A 26707-nucleotide genomic window follows, 5' to 3' on the forward strand; every position below is an offset into this window, starting at 1 on the left:
GAAGCTTGAGCCTGCTTGCTTGTTTGTCCTTCTGCCCTTCTCCCCATGTAACCTCCAAGTGAGGGTGAGCAGTAAGGGGATGGTGACAGTCGCAAGCAAGCCTCAGAAAAAAGCTGACAAACCAACTAATGAGCACATAGGTTTTTGGGCAGGTCTGCCAGTTCATGGTTGTTTACCTGCTTTGTGGGTATTAACCTCCAAAATTAGTTAGGCCAGACACACGGCATAGCACATTTCACAATGTGTACCCAAGCAGAGTTCATGGAGGTGAAGGTAGTGAATTGGCTGCTGCGACAGATGACTGGAGCCAGGAGAGCATGTCGAAAACTGACTCCTGAGAGCTTTTGAGACTTTCCCTGGAAAACCATATAAGCAGAACTATAGAAGATCATTTATCTGGGAATCTAAACGGCAGGAGCATTCAAATAATAGGATTATTTTTAAAGGTTTGTCTCATCCAACTTTCAGGAAGTCATGCCAACATGATAGTTGAAGAACATTTGCTCCCGGAACAATACAAGCGGTGATGTTTTGGTTCATTGGCTGCAAAGACCAGTGGGTGGTATCCCAGCAGCACAGTCCAAGAGCAGACTGGGTAGAGTGGCTCATGGGGAGCGGCTTCCTGTTAATACCTTGTTGATGGCTCTTGGTCACTTACATGCTTTGGTACATACAAGCTACGCTACTATGTTGAATTTCAGTCATACATATATACATGTTACTTTTCTTTTTTTTCTTTTTTTTTCTTTTTTTTTGACAGGCAGAGTGGATAGTGAGAGAAAGAGACAGAGAGAAAGGTCTTCCTTTTGCTGTTGGTTCACCCTCCAATGGCCGCCACGGCTGGTGTGCTGGGGCCGGCGCACCGCACTGATCTGAAGGCAGGAGCCAGGTGCTTCTCCTGGTCTCCCATGGGGTGCAGGGCCCAAGCACTTGGGCCATCCTCCACTGCACTCCCTGGCCACAGCAGAGAGCTGGCCTGGAAGAGGGGCAACCGGGACAGAATCCGGCGCCCCGACCAGGACTAGAACCCAGTGTGCCGGCACCGCTAAGTGGAGGATTAGCCTATTGAGCCGCGGTGCCAGCCCACATGTTCCTTTCAAAAGCACCATTTTCAATCATTTTGCTCTTTCAGTATTAACTGAGTTCCAAAAAATATTACCAACCCAAAATAAATCAGGAGAGTCTCTTGACATTTTGGGGAAGTACTCTTATTTCTAATAAGATGAGTTTTTGCTCTCTGTTTATTCACTAATTCCTGTCTTGCCAAGTTGTCTCAAGAATCAAATGGGGGGCCGGCGCCGTGGCTCACTAGGCTAATCCTACGCCTTGCGGCGCCGGCACACCGGGTTCTAGTCCCGGTTGGGGCACTGGATTCTGTCCTGGTTGCTCCTCTTCCAGTCCAGCTCTCTGCTGTGGCCAGGGAGTGCAGTGGAGGATGGCCCAAGTGCTTGGGCCCTGCACCTGCATGGAGACCAGGAGAAGCACCTGGCTCCTGGCTTCAGATCAACGTGCTGCGCCAGCCGCGGCGGCCATTGGAGGGTGAACCAAGAGCAAAAGGAAAACCTTTCTCTCTGTCTCTCTCTCTCACTGTCCACTCTGCCTGTCCAAAAAAAAAAAAAAAAAAAAATTAAAAACAAAAAAAAGAATCAAATTGGGGAGCCGATGTTGTGGCATCCCACATAGGTGCTGATCTGAGTCTTGGCTGCTCCACTTCTTTTTTTATTTTTTTAAGAGTTATTTATTTATTTGAAAGTCAGCGTTACACACACACACACACACACACACACACACAGAGGTCTTCCGTCCAATGGTTCACTCCCCAAATGGCCGCAACGGCTGGAGCCAGAAGCCAGGAGCCAGGAGTTTCTTCCGTGTCTCCCACCCAGGTGCAGGGACCCAAGGACTTGAGCCATCTTCTACCACTTTCCCAGGCCTCAGCAGAGAGCTGGATCGGAAGTAGAGCAGCCAGGTCTTGAACTGGCACCCATATGGGATGCTGGCACTTCAGGCCAGGGCATTAACCTGCTGCACCACAGCGCCAGCCCCTGGTTGCTCTACTTCTGATCCAGCTCTCTGCTAACGTCCTAGGAAAGCAACGAAAGATACCCATGTCTTTGGACCCCTACACACATGGGGGAAACCCGGATGGAGTTCCAGGCTCCTGCCTTTGGCCTGGCCCAGTCCCAGCCATTGTGGCTATTTGGAGAGTGAACCAGCCTATGGAAGATGTACTCATGCTTCTGCCTTTCTGAGTTTTATTTGAAAGTCAGAATTACAGAGAGGGAGAGGCAGAGAGAGAGAGAGAGAGAGAGATCTTCCATCTGCTGGTTTACTTCCCAAATGGCTGCAATGGCCAGGACTGGGCCAGGCTGAAGCCAGGAGCCAGGAGCTTCTTCCAGGTCTCTCATATGGGTGCAGGGGCCCAAGGACTTGGGCCATCTTCCACTGCTTCCCCTGGCACATTAGCAGGGAGCTGGATTGGAAGTGGAGCAGCAGGAACTCTAACCAGCCCCTACATGGGATGCCAGCACAGAGAGGGGCGGCTCTGCTAGATACACCACAGCGCTAAACCCAATAAATAAATCTTATTAAAGAAAAAAAAGAATAATTTTTTTTTTTTTAGCAGAGAACCTGGTACCTAGCAGGTGCTCCATAGCTCTCACTTCCCCTCCTCTCCACGTGGCCTAAAACATTGTGTGTTTGGGGGAAAGTAATATTCATAAAATAAGTGAGTGCTGTCTACTGAGCACCTGTTCACTGTCTAGACCTTGCTATGCATAGGGTAAAAGATGGATAAACATGGCCAGGAGCTCACACTCCAGTAGGATGGGCAGACGTTTAAAGAAATAATTAGTGCAGAGAGTGAGAATCAGCAGTGAAGTTCTGTTTAAGAACTGGTCCTGACTCAAAGGAGGGGCGAGTGCACAGCTGGCCTGGGTCACAGGGATGTGGGGAGCAGGGCCAGGCATTTGGCACAGTGGGTAAGCTGCTGCTTGGGAACCCCACATCCCGCATCACTGTGCCTGGGTTTGAGTCCAAATGGAACACTTTCAAGGGAAGGAACTGGCTCAACTCCAGGCGGAAAGAAAGTGTGCATAAAGGCACAGAGATTTTTAAAAGAGGGATCTGTGATAACTCAAGACTCTGGTAAACTAGAATCAGTGCATTTAGAATCTCTTTTTTTAATTTATTTATTTGACAGGTAGAGTTACAGATAGTGAGAGAGACAGACAGAAAGGTCTTCCTTCCGTTGGTTCACTCCCCAAATGGACGATATGGCCGGTGCTGCGCCGATCCGAAGCCAAGAGCCAGGTGCCTCTTCCCAGTCTCCGATGTGGGTACAGGGGCCCAAGCACTTGGGCCATCCTCCACTGCCTTCCTGGGCCACAGCAGAGAGCTGGACTGGAAGAGGAGCAACCGGGACTAGAATCGGCACCCATATGGGATGTCGGCACCGCAGGCGGAGGATTAACCAAGTGAGCCACAGTGCCAGCCCCTAGAATCTCTTAAAGGAGTAGGTTATGGGTCTAATGGTTAAGCCCTTGCTTGGGGGACCTGCATCCCATGTTGGAGTGCCTGGGTTCAAGTCCTGGCTCTGCTCTGGGTTCCAGCCTCCTGTTAATGCACACCCTGGGAGGCAGCAGCAGGAATGGCTCAAGTGCTCGGGTCTCTGCCACCCACTTGGGAGACCTGGATGGAGTTCCTGGCTCCTAGCTTTGTTCTGGGCATTTGGGGAGTGAGCAGTGGATAGGAGATCTTTGTCTTGTCTGTATGTCTCACTGCCTTTTTCAAATAAATGAACAAAAATTTTTAGCAAAAATGTTTTTTTTAAAAAAAGATATATTTATTTATTTGAAAGTCAGAATTACAGAGAGAGAAGGAGAGGCAGAGGGAGAAAGAGAGGTCTTCCATCTGCTGGTTCACTCCCTAATTGGCCGCAAGGGCTGGAGCTGTGCTGATCTGAAGCCAGGAGTCAGGAGCCTCTTCCGGGTCTCCCACGCAGGCGCAGAGAGCTGAATCAGAAGTGGGGCAGCCAGGACACGAACCGGCACCCATATGGGATGCCGGCACTGCAGGCGGTGGCTTTTTTACCCGCTATGCCACAGCACTGGCTCCCAGCAAAAGCTTTTTAAGGCTTGTTGGAGGGCAAGCCTGGAGTAGCCATTCCAGCTCCAACTGCATGCATTGAAGTTGCCGTGCCCGAATGTCCTGTGGGTGAGGCTGGGCTCTCCTGCGCCCAGCAATCTGAGGGGGCCTGAATCTGAAGGGGCCTGAAGGGGTCATGGTGAGGAGGCCCAGGAGACGGGCTCCTGGAGACAGAACACACAGACCCTGTACAAAACCCTCAGAGCTCCCCATTATGGACTGAGTGTCCGTGTTCCCCAAAATCGATGTAAGAAGCTGCTTCAAAAAGTTCCTGGGGAAAAAATGGAACTTAAAGAAAAAATCAGTTTATTTTGGTGCCAAAAAATTGTTTTTTTGTAATATGCGACAAATGGGTATTGTGACAAAAAAAACTCTGCATAGATTTTTACAAGTATTTTGTACAAAATAAGCTCATATTTTTAATTCCATTTTTCCGGGAACTTTCTGAAGTCCTCCCAGTTGGAGCCCTAACCACCAGTGTAGTGTGTTCATAGCTGGAGGTGATCAGGGTCAGATAAAGTCTGGGGTGGGGGGGTGGCTTTTGCAGGGTTAGTGCTCAGAGTCCCCAGTGAGAAAATAACTGGCTTTGAGAGTTGTTTGGAGATCCTATCATAAAGATAGCCCTCTTTTCTTTTGCCCTTCTGATGTTCTCTTTCCGTTCCCTTCTGATCTAGAGAAAACCTTATCTTCTTATTTCCAATTGCCAAAGAATGCAGTCACCACCATACTGCTGGGACAGCGTGGGAGCCCCCTGTGCCTCCTAAGCAGTGGCACGTACAAGAGGAATGAATGAGTGACTGTCGTAAAGAAATGGCCTGCACCAAGTTTTTCTGTCGCTTTTTTCTTCAATGAACAACATGACTTTTGTTAGGTAATACTGCTGTTTTTCATCCTGGTCTTGATTAGGAGCAAAATTTTAGAGCACTATCAAATGTCCATGCATGACAGAGCGCTAACTTTAAATTATTATTATTTTTTAAATTTTTAAATTTGAGAGCAGAGTTAAATGTGTTGAGCACCCTGGGAAGAAGCAGTGGGCAAGCAGGTGAGGTAGGGACTAACAGCTGGTGCCGCATGCTTTTTGCAGGAGCAAATAGTCGCTGGTTAGAAATTGAATATCATACCCCTCTTTCATTACTTGACTTAAACAGAAAAGATGATTGCTGCCAAGCTGTGTATAAGGATTGTTAGCTTATTTTTTTTAAGATTTATTTATTTGAAAGGCAGAGTTACAGAGAGGCCGGGGGGAGGGGGGGGCCTCCATCTGCTGGTTCACTCTTCAGATGGCCACAATGGCTTGAGCTGTGCCCATACAAAACCAGGAGCCAGGAGCTTCTTCTGGGTCTCTCACATGGGTGCAGGGGCCCAAGGACTTGGGCCATCTTCTACTGATTTCCCAGGCCATAGCAGAGAGCTAGATTGGAAAAGGAGCAGCCAGGACTTGAACTGGTGTCCATATGGAATGCCGGCACTACAGGCAGTGGCTTTACCTGCTATACTACAATCTGGGCCCTTGTTAGCTTATTAAAAAAAAAAAAAAAATGGTTTCCTCTAATAATACCGCAAATGCTTAAGGCCAAGCAATAAAGAATGAGAAGACACAGTATCTTATTTGGCAGGGTTTTCTTTCCAGTATTGTTTTTAGATTCCCACTTTGAAGGGAGAAGTTCTACATGGCAGTCTGATGTTTGCTTTCAAAGCTACTGTATTACATTATTGTATAAACTACATATATTTATGCATGAACAGTAGGGTTTCTTTCTTTAAAATAAAAAAAGAATATCAAAAACATATAATGATGAGACTACCTTCTCCCACTGTGAAAGGAGTTGGTGTGGGAGTAAGTGGTGTCCTCTCCTACACCACTTGCATCATCTGTAGGAGGTTACTTTACATATTGAAAGAACTTACTAATGCAGAATCCGGGAACAAGCAGCAGTGAATTACAGAACATGTCAGAGCTGTCTATTGTTATTTCTAATATTTGCATGTACCCGTTAAGCAGACAACAATGCAAATGCACTCTGAACACATGTGATTGACTGGGCAAGACTGTTTTCAGTAAGTCCTATGGAGGGAGACCTCTCCCTGTAGATTCTGTGCCACTCTTACGTAGCCTGTGCTGTCCTGGTGGTTCACTGTTTTCCCAACAGGTCCCTTCTACAAACAGGGCTCACAGGGGTGTGTGGCCGATGCCTGGTCCTAGCAAGTATTTCTCAGGTGTTTCACCTGTAGCCTCGTTAGTGAGACTGTGTTCTCTAGCACAAGGCTAGTCACACGGCCCTAGACAATGTCCAGGCAGGCCCAACTCAGTCAGTCTGCATCACACACTGTTGCAAGCCACGTGCCAAGGTTGCATGTGTGCCATGTCCTTGTTGGGGTGGGGGGGTGATTCTATCTCCTACCCCTGTGGATTCCACAGGGTGGTGGGGGTGACAGCTCTGACCAATGGGTGTCTTCAGAAAGTTCATAGAGGGAGCCAGTGCTGTAGTGCAGCAGGTAAAGCCACTGCCTGCAATGCAGGCATCCCATATGGGCACCGGTTCGAGTCCTGGCTGCTCCTTTTCCCATCCAGCTCTCTGCTAATGTGCCTGGGAAAGGCAGAGGAAGATGGCCCAAGAGCTTGGACCCTTGCACCCACGTGGGAGACCCAGATGAATCTCCTGGCTCCTGGCTTCAGCCTGACTTAGCCCTGGCCCTTGTGGCCACTTAGGGAGTGAACCAGTGGATGGAAGGTCTCCCTCTTTTCTCTGCAACTCTAACTTTCAAAAAAATTTAAATAAATACATCTTTGGGAAAAAAAAGTTCATGGAAAAATGCATAATATGAAAAAATTATGCCTGGATTTCAGAATTGTGCCAAAGTACACATCACAACATCCCAGTTTTAATGACCCTTTGGCATACCCTCATGTCATTATAAACTGAGACAATTGTCATGGAGGACTCAAACAGGGTCCAGTGATAGATAACAAAGGAAAACGCCCACTGGAGATAGGAGGGTCAGGAGGCCATGGGAGGAGGCACCATTTGAGCAGAGACAGGGAGCCGGGGCTGCAGGAGCAGGAACCACGCCTGAGAAGCAGACCATGGCCCTCAGGAAGAACTGTTAATTTGGCCATGAACTGCAGAGAGGTGGCCTCCTTGAGGTGATGGTTGATGGATTTTTTTTTTAATTTAAATTTATGAATGTATTTGAGAGGCAGGGAGAAAAAGAGAGTGAGAGCACCATAGACAGAAATCTGTCTGCTGGTTCACTGCCCAGATGCCGGCAATAGCTGGGTCTGGGCCAGGCTGAATCCAGGAGCTAAGAACTCAGTCTGGGTCTCCCACATGGGTGGCAGGGATCCAAGCACTTGAGCCACCACCTGCTGCATCCCAGAGTGTGAATTAGAAGAAAGATGGAGTCAGGATTGGAGTTGGGTATTGAACCCAGACACTTTGATATGGGATATAGGCATCCCTGTGGGCATCTGGACCGCCAGGCTGAATGCCTGCCTGATGTTCAAAAAGCCAGAAGCAGTCACAAGGGCAGAAGCAAACAGGAGCAAAGAGCAGAAGCCCTGGAAAAAGTTCTCAGGATGCTGCCACCAGAGCCCTGAAACAGGAAAATAGGAATAAAAGCTATCTCTGAATGAGTAAGTTTTGTGGACAAGTTTAAGTGAAGACTGGGTTTTTGCATTCATGGGAATAAAGAAACATGTTTGGATAGGTTTTAAAAAATAGGGTAGAGGGACCTGAGCTGTGGCATAGTGGGTAAAGCCACCACCTGAAGTGCCAGCATCCCATATGGGTGTGGGTTCAAGTCCCAGCTGCTCCTCTTCCAGTCCAACTCTGTGATGTGGCCTGGGAAAGCAGTAGAAGATGGCCCAAGTCCTTGGGCCCCTGCACCTACATGGGAGACCAGGAAGAAGCTCCTGGCTCCTGGCTTCGGATTGGCACAGCTCTGGCCATTGCAACCATCTGGAGAGTGAACCACCAAATGGAAGACCTCTCTCTCTTTCTCTCTCTCTCTACCCCTCTCTCTTTCTCTCTCTCTACCTCTGCCTCTCTGTAACTCTGCCTTTCAAATAAATAAATAAATCTTTAAAAAAAAAATAGGGTGGGAATTCTACCGGAACCCATCAGGGGACAGGAGAGGGGTATCAGGTGCAGAACGCGCCGGCCATCTGATGGCACCCAGGTGTGAGTTCTTGGAGTAAATCTGTTTGCTTTATCCCTTTGCCCCGCTCACCAGCGTGACTGCTTACTAGGCTGCATGCGCAATCCGTATGACTGCTAATGACCTAACCTCCACTCATCCGTGTTTGTTTTAGCATCAGAATTTTATTGTCAAGGTCATTCCGAGGCTACACAACTCCATAACTGCAGGCAGTTGGCATTTGGTCTTGGGCCACTGTGCTCTGTACAGTTTTTCTTTTCTATTCCCAGGAGTCTGCCTTCTCCTGTGACTCCCCCTCCAACAGGATGTCATGGTTTATTTTTTCCCCTGCCCTCTGCCCCATGGACGGCTGGATTTTTAACCTTTGAGGACTGTATTCCTTATTAGTACTCTCCTCCTTGGGGAGAGGGGGTTCCTGTTCCTCTGCTCTGCTAGGAACTCCTGCTGTTTGCCTCTGATGTCTGCATATTCATAAACTGTAAACCATTAACTCCTGGAGCAGAGCTGCTGTGCTTGGAGAGCTCTTTGCAGGGGGTTCCGCAACACAGTTTTCTAGACTCACTTGGCGAGACGTTTTCATTTCCAAGCCTTTCTGTTGTACAGCAGTCTGGAGAGAACTGAAATGCAGCCCAGCCGGCCGACAAAGGGCTCCACGCCCAGGTCTGCCAGTGACAAGAGGACCATGGGCCCGGTGGAGACAGGCTGGTGCTGGGAATCAGGCCTGAGCTCTGTGAATGGCTGTGCCATGGTGTTGTGTGGCCTGGGGGCAGTCACATCATGTCCCCAGACCTGTGTTCCTTCCTCTACACAGTGCGGGGTGGGGGGGTCATATGACTGAATATGTCCACCAAGCCCATGTCTTCTGCAGAGATGTAGGGGGTCCTGGCCTGAGTGAGAGGGGAGCGTGTAGGCAGGGCCCAGCACCTGGAGCATTTTGTGGTCGTATCATCTTTGAGGTGCTTTCTGATGTCAGAGGCCCCCAAGTCTAGGAGAAGATGGGAGCCTTGTGCCTCCCCAGGAGGGGGTGGATCAGGAGCCAGCCTGAGGGCTTGGAGCTTCCCATCAGCATCACCAAATGGAACTCATGTGCCCTGTGGGATTAGAAAGCGGGGGCGTTTATGACCTCATCCAGGTTGTTGGGTCTGAGATGGAGCAGCCACATGCCAGGGGGTGACTCTTGTTGCCTTGGGGAGTACCAGTGCCACAGCCTGAGGCAGCAGGCCGAGAGGAGAAGACAGTGTCGGGTTCTTTGACCTGAGGCCTGTAACTTTTTAAATAATTGATTTTTATCCATTTGAGAGTCAGACAGACACACACACACACACACACACACAGATCTCCCATCGGCTGGTTGACTCCCTGAATGCCCACAATTGCTAGGGCTGGGCCAGGCTGAAGCAAGGAGCCTAGAACTCAGCCTGGGTCTCCTGTGTGGGTGATAGGGACTCATACTTGAGCAATCATCTGCTGCCTCCCAGGGTGCACATTAGCAGGAAGCTGGAATCAGGAGCAAAGCTGGGACTTGAGCCTAGGCACTCCCATACAGAATGCAGGCATCTTAACCATTGCACAAAATGCCCGCCCCAGGCTCCAGCTTCTTGGTGGGTAGGGCAGGAGCACCTGGCAGCTGGGCTCCTTCCCAGATTACAGATTGTCCCCTTTCCCTTTCTAAAGAACCCTGGGGTCTTGTTTTCTTTATTCATCAGATCCCATCAGATCCAAGTGGAAACAAAAGAGCTATTCTGTAGGGAGCCAGCTGGTTACCTGTGACTCAGATCTTAAGGATGGAGATGTCTGGGCTACTTTCTTCCCAGAGGAGAGTCCCCATGAAGGGAGAGGTGTTATTATAACACCTGACCTTGGCATTGCTCGACACCACAATCAAGCTGGCTAAGCAAATTCTTTATCTAGTAATATTGGCTGGACATGGATAGCATGTCACTTTCTAAAGCTGTGTCAGGGCAGATTGGATTTTTGAAATGGCTTTATTAGAAAGCTTTGCCTTTCCTCTGGGCCAATGGAAACAGGTTTAATTATTAATTACAATGTCTCTGGAATATGTAGGCATTTTAATATTATTAGAGAAGAAATTGCTGATCTGTAAGGAATTTGACATAGACTAGAGAGTGAATCTTGCTAGCCTGCAGTAGAAAGGAAGTGCACATGTCCTGTTCCCATCCCCGGGTATGTATGAGGGTAACGGAGAAGGAAAGGAAAGAGAATTAGGAATTAGACACTAGGGCAGGGATTTGGCTCTGTGGTTAAGGCACTGGTTAGGAAGCTTGTGTCCCCCATCAAAAAGCCTGGGTTCAATTCTCGGTTCTGGTTCTGGAGTCCAGCTTCCTGCTAATATGCACCCTGGGAGGCAGCGTGATGGCTCAAGTACCTGGGTTCCTGCAGCCCATGTTGGAAACCTGGATTGAGTCCTGGCTCCTGGCTTCCATGCCCTGGCTGTTATATCCATTTGAGGAGTAAAACAGTAGATGGGAGATCCTCTCTCTCTCTTTCTCTTCCCTTGCCCCTCGCCCCTCTCCTCTAACTTTAGCATCCATACATAGTGATCAGCTTTCTATGCCGGTGCTACCCCTCCTGGTTCCAGCAGATTCCTCCTGCCCTCTTTTCCTCTATCTTTCTTAATTCAGTGCACACTCTTCTGCCATTCTCGGGGCTTAAGACCCTCTGCACTCCTCTGCACCCAGTGCTGAGACGCAAAGTACACACATAGCCAATGCTTGCACCTGTCAGGAGCAGCTTCCTCTGTGTGCAAAACACAGGGTGTTGGTGCATTTAAGGAACTGATTGACTTTTCCAGCTCTTATCTTGTGCACACAGGTAAATGGTGAGTATCACTAACTGGCTTGTGTTGGCTTCTGCACAAGAAAGCTGTAGGTATTGTTTTTCTTTATGAGGTGTTCGCTGTCCTTGGGTTAGTTTATAACCTTGTTCATCAATCCAGCCTGTTGTCTTCATGTCCAGGAGTTGAATTTTCTGGTATTATGGACCCAGCAAATGGATTTTCCTCTAAAGCAAGATCCACGAAGGGAAATGCCAGCCCTTTCATCAGGTTTGAGCAAGAATAGGCCAAGCTCTGGCCTGCAGGCCAGATCAAGGCCACTGCCTGTTTTTGCGATAGCCTGGGAGCTAAGAATGGTTTTTACATATCTTAATGAATTGTAGAAATCCAAGAGAAAAATGTTCTATGATGAGAAAATCATACAAGATTTCAAATCGCAGTGTTTATAAATGCAATTTTACTGAAATGTAGCTGCAATAATTCTCTACTTATTTTCTCTGTTTTCATACTACAGTGGCATTGAGAGGTTGCAAAAGAAACTGAACCTTCCCAGAAAAAGTTTGCTACCCTCTGGGCTTGAGTCATTAAAACAGCAACAACAATTGGCATGTTTTGAATCATTCATACATTTCTTTTCTTTTTTCCTTTTTTTTTTTTTTTTTTTTTTTTTTAAGGCAGAGTTACAGAGAGAGAGGGGGGAAGAGGAGAGAGACATTCTCAGGCTTATTCCCCAGATGGCTGCGATGGCCAGAGCAGGGTCAGGCCGAAGCCAGGAGCTTGGAGTTTCTTTTCAGTCTCTCATGCAGGCACAGGGGCCCAGGCATTTGGGCCATCCTCCACTGCTTTCCCAGGCCATTAACAGGGAGCTGGATCAGAGTGGAGCAGCTGGGACTTGAACAAGTGCCCATATGGGATGCCAGTGTCATGCAGTGGCTTAACCTTCTAAGCCACAGCGCCGGTCCCCAGACACTTCTTGTTTAAGCCTTTAACTGCCCTGTGAGGTGATTCTCTTTTTACCATTTTACAGATGTGGAAAAGGAGTTCTGAGAACTGTGATTTGGCCCACACCACTGCACTGGTCAGGGTCAGGGCTGGCATTTGTACTCACAGTCAGCTGATTTTAGACCTAGACCCTTATCCCTACCAGACAGCACCCCAGTCAGCTGGGGCAGCATGCACACCTATGCAGGGACTTCAGGAAGTTTGTGGAAAGATGGAATTAGGAGGTCAGAGGCAAGCCTAGTGGTTAAGACACCAATATTCCATATCAAAACCTGGGTGTGACACTTGGCTCCACTTCCCACTCCAGCTTCTTGCTAATGCAGACTCTGGGAGGCAGCGGGTGATGCTGTGGTTTCAGTGTTTGTGCTCAGGTGACCCTTGTCCTTTCTAATGGCCCCGAAGTGTGAGAGTAGTGACCCGGGCAATTCAGGTACGTTCTGGAGATGCGATAAACTGCTTCTTTTAAATGAAAAGGTAAAAGGACATGAAGGTATCTTGAGAAAGAGGGAGAGAAACCACACACGCATAACTTTTATTGTGTTTTGATGTATTTTATTATTAGTTGGTGTTAATGTCTTACCGGGCTTTGTCCTAGGTGTTATTTATATGCATGGGAGAAAAACAGAGCATATGTAGGGTTTGGTCCTCATGGCGGCTTCTGGCATCCACGGGGGCTCTTGGAACTTACACTCTGGGGATGGGGTTGGGGTACTGCTGAGCGAGCTTGGCTAGGTCTCTGGAGCCGTGCCCAGTCACAGGTGCATGCTCACAGTTTGATTCGGAAAGTGGGAAGGAAGCGAGGCATGGTGCCCTGTGGGCGGCCTTGGGTGCATGATGGCAAGCTCCCCGGTCCTCAGATTAATCTGCCTCTGTCAGGGTCAACCCAGGCCTGTTAGCTGCAGGGCGGGAGAGGCGGTGCCGGAACCCGAGGGCCGCCGTCCCAGGAGACGGGGGAGGGCCGCGGCTGGGAGCGCGCCGTCGTGGACGGAGGGAGGGCCCGGCCCGGGGTCCATTCTTTGACAGAATGGCCCTGTGTCCCGGTAGAGAAGGGGAAAATGGAGGCTCGTAAGGGAGCCTCGGCATCTCTGCGGGGCGGCCCCGGCCTGTTTTTTCCGTAGCCGGAGCGGAGCCGCCTCCCCGGGGCGGTGCCTGTTGCCGTGGAGACAAGGACCCGGCTGTGCCGCCGCCGCGGTGAACGCTGTCGGGGCTCCGGCGGGCCTGGGCGACCCGGGGCCGTCTGAAATTTGGCCGCACGTGTGATTATTGCCTTGGCTGACTGTCACCTGATGGAAGCACTCCTCACGGGCTTAAAAGTCGTCCATTTTAGGGGCCAGAGCGGAGAGCCTGAGAGGAAGAGGAAGTCGGGAGCTCAGCCAGGCATTGCTAGCCGCGCGCCCACCCCGGCCGCCGCCGCCTCCCGGCTCCCGCGCCGGCGGGTTCCGCTCCGCTCTGTGGAATCCCTGACTAAAATCCAACTCTGTGGCCGGGATCACCGCGGACGCAGGCGGGAGCCTGACGCCGCCGTGACTTTAGTGGCCAAAGAGAAAAGTGTGATCCCGAAACCGCTTAGGAGAGGAGCCACCCTCCCTGGATCCTGAGGCGAACCTCAGTGAGGGCTGCCGGCCCGGGTCGTTAGGAATCCAGAGTGTGGCCCGGGAGCGCGTATTCCGGGAGTCCTCAGGGTGGGTGGTCAGCTTGGACTCCTCCGGGCCCAACCGCGGCAAACAAAGGAGCGTCTGGTTGGGTGAATTTGGCTCTTTGTGCTGTTCCAGTCTGGTCAAGACAAAGAGAAGGCAGGGTGGACTTGCGGCTGCAGGCAGTCGGTGGGGCGGGGCAGAGCCTTGGGCTTTGCTTCAGGCTGAGAAGGGGCTTCTGGAAGTTCCTGGGATAGGAGCTCAGACCCGCCCGGTTGCGGTTTGCCCAAATACGTTGTAGCCTACCCTGGTGACTGAGCCTCAGCGAAGGGTGGAAGGCAGGAGAGACAGCACCTTGGGGGACCCAGAAGCTACCTTTGCCCTTCACCCATTCAGCGAGGAGATCCAAGGTGCAGGGATCACCTTGACACACACACAAGTCACAGCCTCCTTCCCACAGCTCCACTAATGCACATCGCAACCGAGGCAGACACAGCATTTCTCATTATCTTACCTCTACTGTATTTATGGGGACCAGGTCATTCTGAGGCATCAGCCCAGGCCTTGTGCTAACCTTTTACCCACAGTAGGCACTCTGGGTTGAATTGCGTACTCCAGAAAGCTATAGATTGCGGTTTTAAATCCCAGTACCTGTGAACGTGACCTTATTTGGAAACAGGGTCTTTGCAGGTGTCATCAAATTAATCATGGTCATGTAAGAGTGAGTCCTAATCCAATATGACCCGTGTCCTTAGGAGAAAACAGAGACACCGGGAGAGCGCCATGTAAGTACACAGACGCTCCGGAGGAAGAGGCCAGGTAACAGAGAGAGAGTGGAGGGCTGCATCTTCTTCCTGAGGCATGCCAGGGACAACCAGGAGCTGGGAGGTGCAGGGAAGGTCCTTCCACAGAGGCTGCAGAGGGAGCATGGCCCAGTCAACAGCTGGACTTAGGACTTATGGGCTCCAGAACTGTAGGAGAATACATTTCTATTCTGTTTAGCCAGGCCACTTTGTGGTTCTTTGGTTTACTGCAGCCCTAGGGAATGAATACAAAAGGAAAAGTGATTTAAGAGAAAATTCAGTTGTTCTGAATAACTTTGTGTCCTGGCTTCAACAAACCACATTCCAGGTTTCTGAGAGAATCTATAGCTAAGATTGCCAAATCACAGTCTCTCATTAGGGAAAGAGAAAATTTCCTAAACATGGACTCCAGAAAATATGCTTTCTTTACCAAAATGAAAAAAATGAGACCCACAAATGATAGATTAAGGAATTCAATATCAGGCCTAATTATAGAGAAGAAGTATTAACGGCATGGTTTGTAAGCACCTAGAAAAGACATCATTATGAGTTCCATAAGAGTGCATTACAACAGACCCATGGAAACTCCTTTTTGGTTAGCGTTTCAGGACATGAATTTTTGTTGCCTGTTCGGTATGAGTCAACATGAGAAAACTGCTTTGATAAGTACAGTGAATGCCAAGGTCTTTAACAAAAGGATAGGCCTGGAGCGAGGAAATCGATGGTCTCTGCTCTGCTCTGTGCTGGGCAGATCCAACCTGAGTCTCTCTCCAGTTTGGGGCAGCACCTGTGGAAGCACTCTGATGGGATGGAGGGAGACTGAGGGGGTGGGGCAGAGTCAGGGGCGATTGACCTGAGTCACCTTTACTGCACACACTGTCTAGCTGCCAAGGGTTGTCCTGACCCCTCAGCCCTAACCACTGTGACTGCTAGTTGGAATCAGGGAACTCCACCCCCAGGTGTGATTTTGAGACGTTCGAGTCATGTCTTTTTTTTCTTTTTGTGTCATCATTGCCTTCTGCCCCAAAGTGCACATAATCATTTGTGAAAAATGTAACTTTTATTTTACTTTATTATTTTTTAATGGGTAAAATTTAATGGCAACACCAAGGCTGCGCCAGTGCTGGTGTGAGAGTTCTTGGGTTGGAACTGGCTCAGCTGCTACCTCAATTTATCCACATAATCCCAGTAGGTTAAGGCCAACTTGGACCTTCTCTTTTGCTAAGGACACTTAGGGAGACGATACTTTCTGCTTCATCTGCCATTATTTTTCTGCCATCTTGTTTGCTCTAGGACCTCCCAGTAGCTTCTAAAGAATTTCCTCAATGCCCCTTGGTGGGTGGGCAATAGAGAAGAAGCCACCTGGGGTCCACTCCAGACTACACAGTCCAACTGGCTGCAGAGGATCTGAGCTGTCTAGAAAGAGTTTGATCTTGAGGGGCCACACCTGGAAAAGCAGAGTCTGTGAAAGTCAGCTTAACAATATCTCATCTCCAGCTGCTCGTGCCTGCACCCCAGGCTGAAAATAATTGTCGTCTATCATCCTCTTTCATGAGACCATGGGGCAGGAAGTTTCATGAAGCTCTATGAAAGCAGAGAAAAATGAAATAATGATTGCATTGGGCAGCGTTTGTAACCTTCTGATTTCAGGTTTCCTTCTTCTAGTTGATTGTATTTACTTCTCAGTGAGACACTTCACCTATCTAATCAGCTGGCTTTGTTTCACTCTGGAATTACCTGATTACTGTTCCTGTTCTTTCCCATTCTGGAGGGCCACTGAACACTGAAAGGGGAACTGGCTCAGCCATAAGACCTGGACTCTGGGTCATCTTGACTACATAATGGCTAGTCCACCCTGGGCTGGCCACTTAGCCCTTTTAAACTTCAATTTCCACTAAAATAGTAATGCTCACTCTGCGCATTCCTGGGTTTGCTTTGAGGATCAAAGAGAAAATCTATTATGAAGGCAAATTTGAAATGAGAAGCCAGTGATCAGAAATGAGGAACTGCAGGGCTGCATTGTGGCATAGCATGTAAAACTGCTACATGTGGCACTAGCATCCCATATGGGTGCCAGTTCATGTCCAGCTGCTCTACTTCCAACCCAGCTCTGTGCTAATGGCCTGGGAAAAGCAGTAGAAGTTGGCCTAAGTGTTTGGGCCCCTGCCACCTGCATGGGCCTAGATGACTTAGACCTAGATGAAGCTCTTGGCTCCTGGCTTTGGCCTGGCCCAGTGCTGGCCTTTGCCACCATCTGGAGAGTAAACCAGCAGATGGAAGATCCTCTCCCCCACCCCCACTCTTTGCCTCTTCCTTTCTCTGAAACACTTTCAAAATAGATAAATATTAATTAAAAAAAAAAAAACTGAGGAATTGCTTTTCCCAACTGGTCTCTGGTCCAACTATTTTCAAATTCTGAGACAGACTCTTACCTTTATGTCATAATTTGTCATACTCATCTTTCCAGGAGTTTTTGTCATTCTTTCATTATTGGTACCTACTTTGTGATGGGTGTTGCACTAGAAGTGGGGAGATACAGGAGAAAGATGGACTCTTCAGCAGTTTTCATGCAAGAGTGCTTTGGAGCACACAGGAGTGCTACCCCATCTGGTTTGGGGGTAGAAGGGTCTGGATGTTGAAGGAAGAGTCAGAGAATTCTCCTCAAAGTAGGTGGTGGCTTTGCCGAGCTCTGGAGGAGTCAAAGGAGTTAACCAAGGGCAGGAAGTAGGAGAAGATGAGAGGTTCCTGGCAGAACAAATGCTATTTAAATCTAGACATGGGTGTTTCTCACAGGGTGCTATGGACAATATGAGGAGACCAAGGACCTGTGTGAAACTCTCCCAGCCATGTATTGGCAGGTGTTTGGCAAGCCTGCCCCCAGGCACTCAGTGTTAGTAGTATAGCCTTCCCTCACCCACACACACAGTGACAGCCAGGAGCACCCCTTTACATTTCCACGGGCATACCCTACCACTCCGGGGAAGGGACTGGTACCATTTCTTTGTTGGGATCCATTGCTAAAAAAGCTCATGATGAATGTCTTAGGAGCTGGGGTACAATGGGGGAGGGCAGGAGGTGGAAACAAATAAGAAAGGCAACGACTAGACCATAAAGTGCCCTGTGTACCATCCTAAAGAGTTTCCTTTCTGCAGGAAACTTCCTCCATCAGGCATAGGTAGACTGTATATAAAGTGTTTTGGATTAGTCAGTCAGTTTTGGATTGTTCCCAGGATCCTGCCACACCCAATTTAGCACTTATAGGCTGTTCTCATGCATATGCACTGTCTGTATGCTTTCCATGTCAAACTGGCTGATGACCTTTAAGGCCAGGGGAAAACAGTGGAGAGGAGCAAGACAGCTCCAAGAACTCAGCAGGGGGTGCAGCAGCCTTAATCCCAAAGATTTTAGGCTCCTCTCTGCTCCTCAAGTCCCACATTTGGCCCCTTGAGGTCTTAATCTAGGAAAACTCCAGCTCATTGAGAAACACACCATCAACCACTACCACCATCTACCTGTGGCCAGGAATACCAAGGGGAAGATGCTGTTGCCTGCGAATTGTCTGACAATAAGCAATGTAAACTGTGATTGCTAGGTTCCCAGCCAAGCCCTGAAAGCCCATGTACCCCATACAATAGCCAAGACATAATGATAAGGGTATTTGGAACACAACCAGTCTGTATAATCCTATTTCCACAGAGGAGGAATTCCCAACTCCAAATGGAAGATAAGAAACAAATATGACCCCCAGTTGTTCCACCTTCACCCCACTCTGCAGCTATTCTTTGCTTATGCTGTGTTCTGTGCCTTAAATGTGCCCCCACCTCACCCTGCCCCAACATAGCCCACGTGTGGGCACCCAAAGTATCCATGTTCTCTTGCTCTCAAATGCTCTCCACTCCACGTTGCAATTTCCTGGTTACTGATCCATCTCCCACCCTATAGCCTAACCTTCCTAAGGACTCAAAAAACATTCAACTCTTCTTTGCATCCTCAATGGCTACTCAGTGCCTGGAATACATACTCAACAGTGTTCTCTGGAATGAATGATTGAACCAGTAAGGGAACCTTCTCTGTCTACCAACCCAGCAACAAGACCAAGAATCTCTCTGACTTCTCCATCCTCTTCTGATAACAGAGGCTTGTTCCAGTTGTACATGCCAAGAATTTGGGTTGTGGGAGGAAGAGAAGGAGGAAGGTCAGAAGAAAGGATGTGCTGGGGGAGGGGTCAGCATTCGAGGAATTTGGCTTGGGCTGGGCCCAGCAGCGGGATGGGAAGAGGGCACCCCTATCCCAGCAAACCAGACACCCCTGTGATGGCCTGTCTTGGGAGGAGATCTTTATGAAACCGAGTGGGGGCAGCCCAACTGCCTGTAGGAGTTAGGTCCTAAATAAACTGTTCTTTAAAAACATTTATTTATTTGAAAAACAGAGAGACAGAGTGAGAGGGACACACACACACACACACACACACAGAAAGAGAGAGAGAGAAATCTTCCATCCACTGGCTTACTTCTCAGGTGACAGCAATGCCAAGTCTGGGCCAGGCCAAAGCCAGGAGCCAGGAACTCCATCTGGCTCTCCCACATGGGTGCTAGGGCCCAAATACTTGGACCACCTACCACTGCCTTCCCAGCTGCATCAGCAGGAAGCCGGATCAGAAGTTTAGCAGCCACGACTTTAACAAGCACTCCCACATGGGAGGCCAGCATGTCAAGGGGTGGCTTAACCTGCGTACCACAACACTGGCCTCCCTAATTAAAGTATTCTAGAGCAAAACGTATGTCCAGACGAAAGTTTGGACACAGATATTCACAGTGATATTATTCAGAATAGCCAAATAAGTCCAAAGTCCATTAACTGATCAATGAATGAGCAGAAGGTGCTACATCCGTGCAGTGGATCAGCCATCAAAAGGAATGAGATACTGATGCATCCTACAAGATGGACGAACTTTGGAAGCACAGTGAAGCCGGCCAGACGCAGATGGCCACATGCTGTCTGACACCATTTGTGTGACGGTCCACAACAGGGAGATCTGTAGGGACAGGAAATGGAGTGGTGGTTGTGTAGGGCTGTGAGGGTCAGGCAAGGAAGGGTGTGATGGCCAAGGGTGCCACCAAAAAGGCATGTAAAATTGGCATTTCCAGGGTGCGTTGATTTCCTTGGTTCTCTGTGACCGCAGGTGATAACCATCACTGCTCTTCAGAACTGCATCTTCAAGGCACTGCTTGACTACATGGAACAAATGTGATAAATATGCATAGTCTTAAATAAAAATTATTAATCATCACTCTTAAACTGGTAACTGACTGGGGCCCACATTGTGTTGCAGCAGATAAAGCTACAGCACCAGTTTGAGTCCCAGCTGCTCCAGCTCTGATCCATCTCCTTGCCAATGTGCCTGGGACAGCCGTGGGAGATGGCCCAAGTGCTAGGGCCCCTACCACCCTCAGGGGAGACCCAGATGGAGTTTCAGGCTCCTGACTTCATACTGGCCTAGCTCTGGTTTTTGTGGCCATTTGGGGGAGCGAACCAGTGGATGGAGGACCTTTCTCTGTCTCTCCCTCCCTCTCTGAAACTTTGCCTTTCAAATAAATAAATCTTTAAAAAATATACTAAGCTAGTAACTGACCACCAAATAGAACACAATAATATTGCCTGCCTTTATTTCTGTAAAAAAGAGAATGATTATGAATTCCATTCTAATATATGTAAGATTTTTTAATTCAAATATATTATTTGTCATAAGAGGACCTACTCACTTTCAGTTAACTACGTGCTTATAATTTTATGTTATTAATGCCTTTTAAAATTTAATTGAATGACTAGGAAATCAAGCTATAAGTATATGTAAAGTATGTCAAATTTCCCAACCTTTAACTGAAAGCATCATCAGAAAAAGAACAGAATCTGGTTATCCCCTGAATCAACTTAATGTACCTTTTTTTGTTTGTTTTGTTTTCTGAGTAATGATTGGAACCACAGAAAGCAGAGAAATGTCGTTTGCATGTTTGGCCTGTGGCTCTGTATTTCATAGACCGTTTTCTGGGAAAACACTGAGAGGAGGAGGGGCAGTAGAGACTGGAGTTTTTGCATTTTTAGAATTTACTTTTGTGTTTCCGGCAACTCGAGATACCTAGGGAAGCTGCCTGCTTGTCTCTTCAGTCAGCGTGTGCTCTCGCACCCACCCCCGGCACGCCTCCAGATGCAAACTAGTCCCCGTGGGGGTGTGCGCTCGCCCTCCTGGCCCTGCGTCACGCTCCGAGGGTCGCAGCGCAGCCGGCCAGCCCCGGGCTAACCCGGCTGCCGCGTTCTGGGCTCGGGAGCGTGGCAACAGCTGACTGCTGACTCAGAGGAGAAAGCGAGCCACCCGCGAATCTCAGCGCGGCTCGCTGCTGCATCCCCATCCCATAATCCCTTGCTTGGTTTGCTGCAGTCTTTTCAACAGACGCTGAGTGAGAGCGAGATGTTCTGTAAGATAAAGATGGATCGGTGTGACTGCCGAAGGGGGTCTCCCACTTGTTAATGACCCGGGAACATTGCTGCCTCCTGAGCCTTCTCTGGTTTCCTCCATTTTTCTCTTCTTCTGTTCTGTTCATGAGCTGGCACATCACTACTTAGAGCAGAAGATATGCTGGGCTTCTGATGATGGCTGCACTGCATGGTAGGGAATTTTAACCAGTCTGTTTGCATGGTGCTTCTAAACTTGAGTCGCTAGCAGAAATGTGCATTGTTCTTTTGGATTGCCATGGGGCTGCAGCGACAGGCTTGGGAGGGTCTCATCCTTTTCCTGGTGGTTCATCTGTTTGTCTGCAGAAATGGGTAGGTCTCCCTGCTTTTTCTGTTCTATCGGCCCTCCTCCCCTTCCCTCTCTCGGTGCTGCTGCATGCTCTGTAACTATAAAATAGCAGGGGACTCACTCTTTGCCTAAACAAAGACACCAGATTTAACAAGTCGGGGGAGAAAGTCATGAGAGATTTTTCTTAGGAAGTTCTAATGCAATCTCTCTGGGTTCCTTTTTTTTTTTTTTTTTTTTTTTTTTTTTTTTTTTTACTAGTCTTTATTTTCGTGTGTATCTTGGCCTGTTTTAAAGAGAGGAATATTTAGCTCTGTTGGATAGAAAAATGAGGATGAGATATTTAATTTGCAGGATTCCTCCCTGGCTCCGACCCTTCCCCCACCCACCCTCTGTTGGAGAACCCTGGGGTTGAGTTCCAGGGCTGTCAGTTACCGTTGGAGACCCGTTCATTATTAATGCATGACTGGACCCTCTGCATGCTGAATGCCAGTGAGGGCTGGCAGACAGATATGCAGTCAATGATTTGCTTTTTTTTTTTTTTTTTTTTTCCCCTGACAATTTCTCCCTGCCTTTGAAGTGCAATCAAATCTGGGTGGAGCTCAATGGTAGCATTGCACAGAAGGGGGAAGGAAAAAAAACCCTTGAGTTGGCCCTTAGGTTTGCTTCCTGAAACCGCAAGTATTGTTTCTGTGTAGAGCTTTTTCTGAAAGTCTGCCCACCCTGTCTTTATTCCTTATTTTAGGGGATTGGAGAGCAAGTCGGAAGGTTGTTTTAAACAAAAAACTGAATGTTAATAAATGGATTCCTGAACCAAAAGATAAAGTATCTTTGTCTTAAGAAAAGATGGTTTCCATGTCATAGCTTCAGAATGGAGATGAGACATTTAAAAATTACCAGTTTATTGCTTTGGCTTCGATTGCATGATGGCAGTTTTACTGCTCGTGAATAAATTGTTGGAGGTTAAGAAAAATGTACAATGTGCAAGGAGAGCTGCTTGTTCACCCAGATTATTAAATTGCTTTTTAAGTATTAAGCTGCAGTTCTGCCTAGGTGAGCCTATTTTCTGGTGTCTTTCAGTATCTGGGGGCAGACATTTGGGCAGCACTGTTTGTAACCCACTGTCATGTTAAATAACGCACACCCCTCCCCTGTGAGCCGGCGAGCACACAATGAGAAGTTTCCTGTGTGCTGTGGTGTTAGAAAGCAGCTTTCTGTCTCAGGCATCTGCCCTAGCCCTTCCCAAACCCCTAAGTATTTCTTTCCAGTCCCCTCCTAGAAAGACAGTAGCGAGTTGCGTGGGAAAGGTTAAAACACAGCTGAATGTAAAAGTGCCCTCTGATTCAAGATGTATGAATGCAGCATACTTAGCCTACACATGTTTAAATATGAGAATAAAACCTAGACACGTTTTCTGACACAGTCAACGGGATAATCCTGACATGACTTCAGATTTTAAAACGCATGTGATAACAAAAGATCACCGGATTTGGATGCTTGTAAAATAAAGTAAAAACAGCCAGTCTTTGTCTTATTAAGAAACAAAAATATTCATTTGGATTTTTAAGGTGTTAATTTCTTCTAACTCATGACTTTCTTTTATGTGTCTTTATTAAATAGAAAAGAATCCTAAGTATGTAGCAATCTTTAAGAATGTAACTAAGCTAATTTCTAAGACTGTGTTAGACAGTTCATTCTCTCTCCTATAAAATCAACATGAAGATTCTCATGACCAGTGTTACTGAAATACACAGAAAGGAAAGACTTTCAAACTTTAAATCATTACTGCCAAATTATTTACTATCGTAGTTCTGTCTTCCAAAACATGTAACAATTGCTTCTAAATTGTGGCAAAATGATAATCTGCACACACCTATAATTTTTTTTAATGTTTGATGTCATCTGTGTCCCTTCATTGCATATGTAAGATTTTAGTGTCACTCTATAGTGGGTAGGTTATTAGGGTTCTTTGAATGTTTTTGCTGTGCAGTTTGTCTGAATTGAACAGGTTTACTCCCACATTTGGAGTTTTAGATCAGAGAGCAAGAACAAATGAGCTAAGTATTGAGCCATCATCACTGGGGGAAACGTGTGTTCCTGGGTTTTGTTTGCTGGTCTGTCTCTCCTCTTAAACTTCACCCTCTTCTGCCTTCATATTCTCCATTCAATGCTTTGTGTTATTTGTCAACAGCAGCATGAAAGAGTGCTTTCAATACTGCTGGAGTGAAAACGGGTTTACAATAAGCTTGTGTCTTTTGGAATTCTAATGGGAAATTAGTTTTTCTTCCTCCTTCTTACAAGTCTCTCCCAACTCCCAGAACTGATCCCTGGGGTTTGTGGCCCTAGGTGCCCCTGCCCTTCTTGTGGTCCTATAGTGTTCATCCTCTTTGTATTATCCCCAAAGTGAACAAGGAAGACTTGGCAAGTGATGCATGTATGGGCAAGGAGACCCCACTCACCTTGACCACCCCACAGTTCTGTAAGGTGAGTGTCAATTAGCCTGACCACTTACCACTATCACACAGACACAGGCTTCTGGAACTTAGGCAGAGCTGAAGAACTTACTGCAGGAGGACTTCTCACTATCTAGCGATCCTAAGCAAAAAGGCAGGAGAAACAGGCACACCTATCGTAAAGACAAGTTGGAGGTGCAGCTTGCAAGTTAACTTCCACGTGGTGAAAGCCTACACACCTAGGGAAGCTGCCATCCATGAGGCCACGGAAATATGAGAACCTTGGAGAGTCTGGGCAGGTCCTGGCCTGGAGACAGAAGTCCAAGTGGGTGACTCCTGACTCCCTCTCCCCAGACACACACACAGATACACACAACACAGGAACACAAGCACACAACACATACACCACCAGGAAAGAGAATGCACCCAGTCTTCTAATTTACCAAAGGGCCATCTGGGATAGTGGCTTGATTAACTGGAAATGGGTCACCCTGTTTTAATGTCATGGAAGACTGTCCTCTTTTCATTCTTCTGGTTGAGTCCTTAGTAACATTGCAAGTTCAACTGCAGGTGACTGGCAGTAGGCTCATAATGTAAAGCCATTGAGAGCACCTTGATTCTTGAATTGTGTTTTAGCCTGTGGCTTGAGCTCTAACTGCTGCCTGTCTTGGCAGGTCAAGGCAGCTTGTCATCTGTTACGGATAACCCTCATGGTTCCTGTTATAAATGTACCAGGACATTTGCATCTGCTTGGGAAGCTGATTTTTTGCATGACTGAATCATTGTCTTTGTTCCAAGAGAGTTCATTTTTAGATATTTATTTATTGAATTGAAAGGCATAGTAACAGAGAGTGAGAGAGAGAAAGAGAGAGAGAGAGAGAGAGAGAGATCTTCCATCTCCCCAAGTGGCTGCAATGACCCAGGCTGGGCCAGGCCAAAACCTGGAGCCTGAAACTCCATCTAGGTCTCCAACATGAGTGCGGGGGCCCTAGCACTTAGACCATCTTCCACTGCTTTCCCAGGAGCATTAGCGGGGAGTTGGATCGGAAGTGGAGCAGCCAGAACTGGTGCTCATATGGGATGCTGGCAACACAGGTGGCAGCTTAACCTCCTGTGCCATGATGCTGCCGCCCCCCCCCCAACATATTAATTTATTGATTCAACTGAAGTGGAAAAAAGAGCAGCAACCTCAGAATGCTGTGAACCACGATAGACATGGAATTGGGTTCCTCTAGGATGATGTATAATCAAGCACGCTGACGTTTGCCCACAAATCACATGTTAGATTCTCACTTTTCAGAGGAATCCTGGCGTCTGTTTCCAGACTGTGTTCCCTAGACAAGCCGGACAAGTTTTGCCAACTCCAGGGTGGTTTCGCTGTGGCTTTTCTCTTCCTTTCTCCGTTCCTGCTCCTCCTCACTCAGTGTCAGCAGCAGAGAGTTTGGGTAGTCTTTTGAGCTAAGCGGTATAATTTGGGGTGAGAAGTGTGGTCTAAATCTCAGAATTGTGGACACTGGCATTTTTCTCCCATTTCATCTCCCGCTATCAAGTTCTCTTCCATGGGGACAGTCATTTCCCCCAAGTCGTAGGAGATTTGGGAAAGGCGCCAGGACAAACGCCAGAGATGCCGCGAGGGAGGGAGTGCTGGGGCCAGATTTCTCTGTGCCCAAGGGTTCTGTGATGGCTGCATTGTTTTTTTTTTCCCCCAACAACAAGCTGTGTCTATTGCCAAGTCCCCATTAATGAGGAATCGATGCGCCAGCTTTTCAGACGCCTGCTTCCATGCACATGTGTTCACAGTAGCTCCCAGTTGCCTTTCCTGCACTTGGAACGTGTTAAAATGTGTCACTGAGATTTACTGTCTGGGTGACGGCTGCTGTTGCTAATATTTGGACTATCACACGGAAGGCGGGGAATGTCTGACATCAAGTGACGCCAATACTCTCCGTGGTGGAATTCAGCAGTGCCGCTCTTTCCTGCTGCTGTGCCCAAATCTACTTCCACGTTACAGGTCACTGGTTTAATTCATTCAAAAAAAAAAAAAAAAAAGCAGTGTCCACCATGTGCCTGGCACGGTGCTGGGTGCTGGGACTCCTGCAATGGGAAATCGGACAAAACCCCGGGTCACGTGAACCTTGTATTGAAGCAGGGGGTTCTGGGGTAGAAAGATGACATGGAGAATAAATGACATACTGCCTGTGTCTCACGGGTAGGGGAGGGTTCCAAGTTCAGCCTGATACAACCCGATTGGGTAGCTTAAGCAAAACAAATGCGTTGACTCAGTTTTGGAAGCCGGCAATCTGAAGGCAAGGTGGGAGCTCTCTTCTGGGTTTTGAGTCTAGTGGCTCTTTCCTCATTGTAACCTCCGTGTCAGGGAGCTGAGCGAGCAAGAAGGCACTGTCCCTCCTTCTCTCCCACGGGCAGTGATACCACCCTCAGCTAGGTGCTCCCAAAGGCCCCACCTCCCAATCCCATTACGTTGGTGGCTCAGACTTCCACAAAGGAACTTTGAGGGGGTCGCAAACATGAGGGCCTAGGAGTAGGCAGCCAGTGAGTGCTATGGAGGAAAACACAGCAAGGGCAGGGAAACTGGGGCCAAGAGAAAGGCAGGACCGAGCAGGTGACCCAGAGTGGAGCGCACACCTGGCCCCCCACCCTCGCACCTCCCTGGAACAGGAGCTCCTCTCCCCACGTGAAAGCTCTTAGGCGGGTGAATGTCCACATTGAACTCCCTGCGACTATGAATGTCTTTTAAAAATGGCTCTTCCCGCCTTCGCCTCTGTCAACATCCAGAAGCACTCAGGCTCCTCCCCAAAGCCCACCCTGGTGTGCCGCTGCGCTATCCTGGGGGTCTGTGGGGGTGGAAGCCTTCTGTGTCGCTCCTGGGAGTTCTAAAACACCCAGATGCCTTCAGCAGG

The 26707-nt window shown here is 48.2% G+C and overlaps 1 protein-coding gene across 18 annotated transcripts in view; it reads left to right on the top strand.

Annotated features, from left to right (window-relative positions):
- TRIM2 (tripartite motif containing 2) overlaps positions 1-26707 on the top strand; it is a 182682-nt gene that overhangs the window by 85745 nt on the left and 70230 nt on the right. For 2 of the 18 annotated variants that reach the window (XM_089302321.1, XM_089302314.1), the window contains exon 1: positions 20868-21204. The exons of 13 other annotated variants lie outside the window; for them this stretch is intronic. In XM_089302321.1, the coding sequence (XP_089158447.1) occupies positions 21202-21204 (3 nt within the window). In that variant the 5' untranslated portion in view covers positions 20868-21201. Of the gene's footprint in view, positions 1-20763; positions 21205-23740; positions 23821-26707 lie in introns of those variants that run through there. 3 more of the 18 variants (XM_089302311.1, XM_070047376.2, XM_070047373.2) reach the window with 3 other exon arrangements.

Source organism: Oryctolagus cuniculus, chromosome 8, assembly GCF_051225735.1.
Source record: "Oryctolagus cuniculus isolate XC-2025 breed Fujian yellow rabbit chromosome 8, ASM5122573v1, whole genome shotgun sequence".
Classification (NCBI taxonomy): Eukaryota; Metazoa; Chordata; class Mammalia; order Lagomorpha; family Leporidae; genus Oryctolagus; species Oryctolagus cuniculus.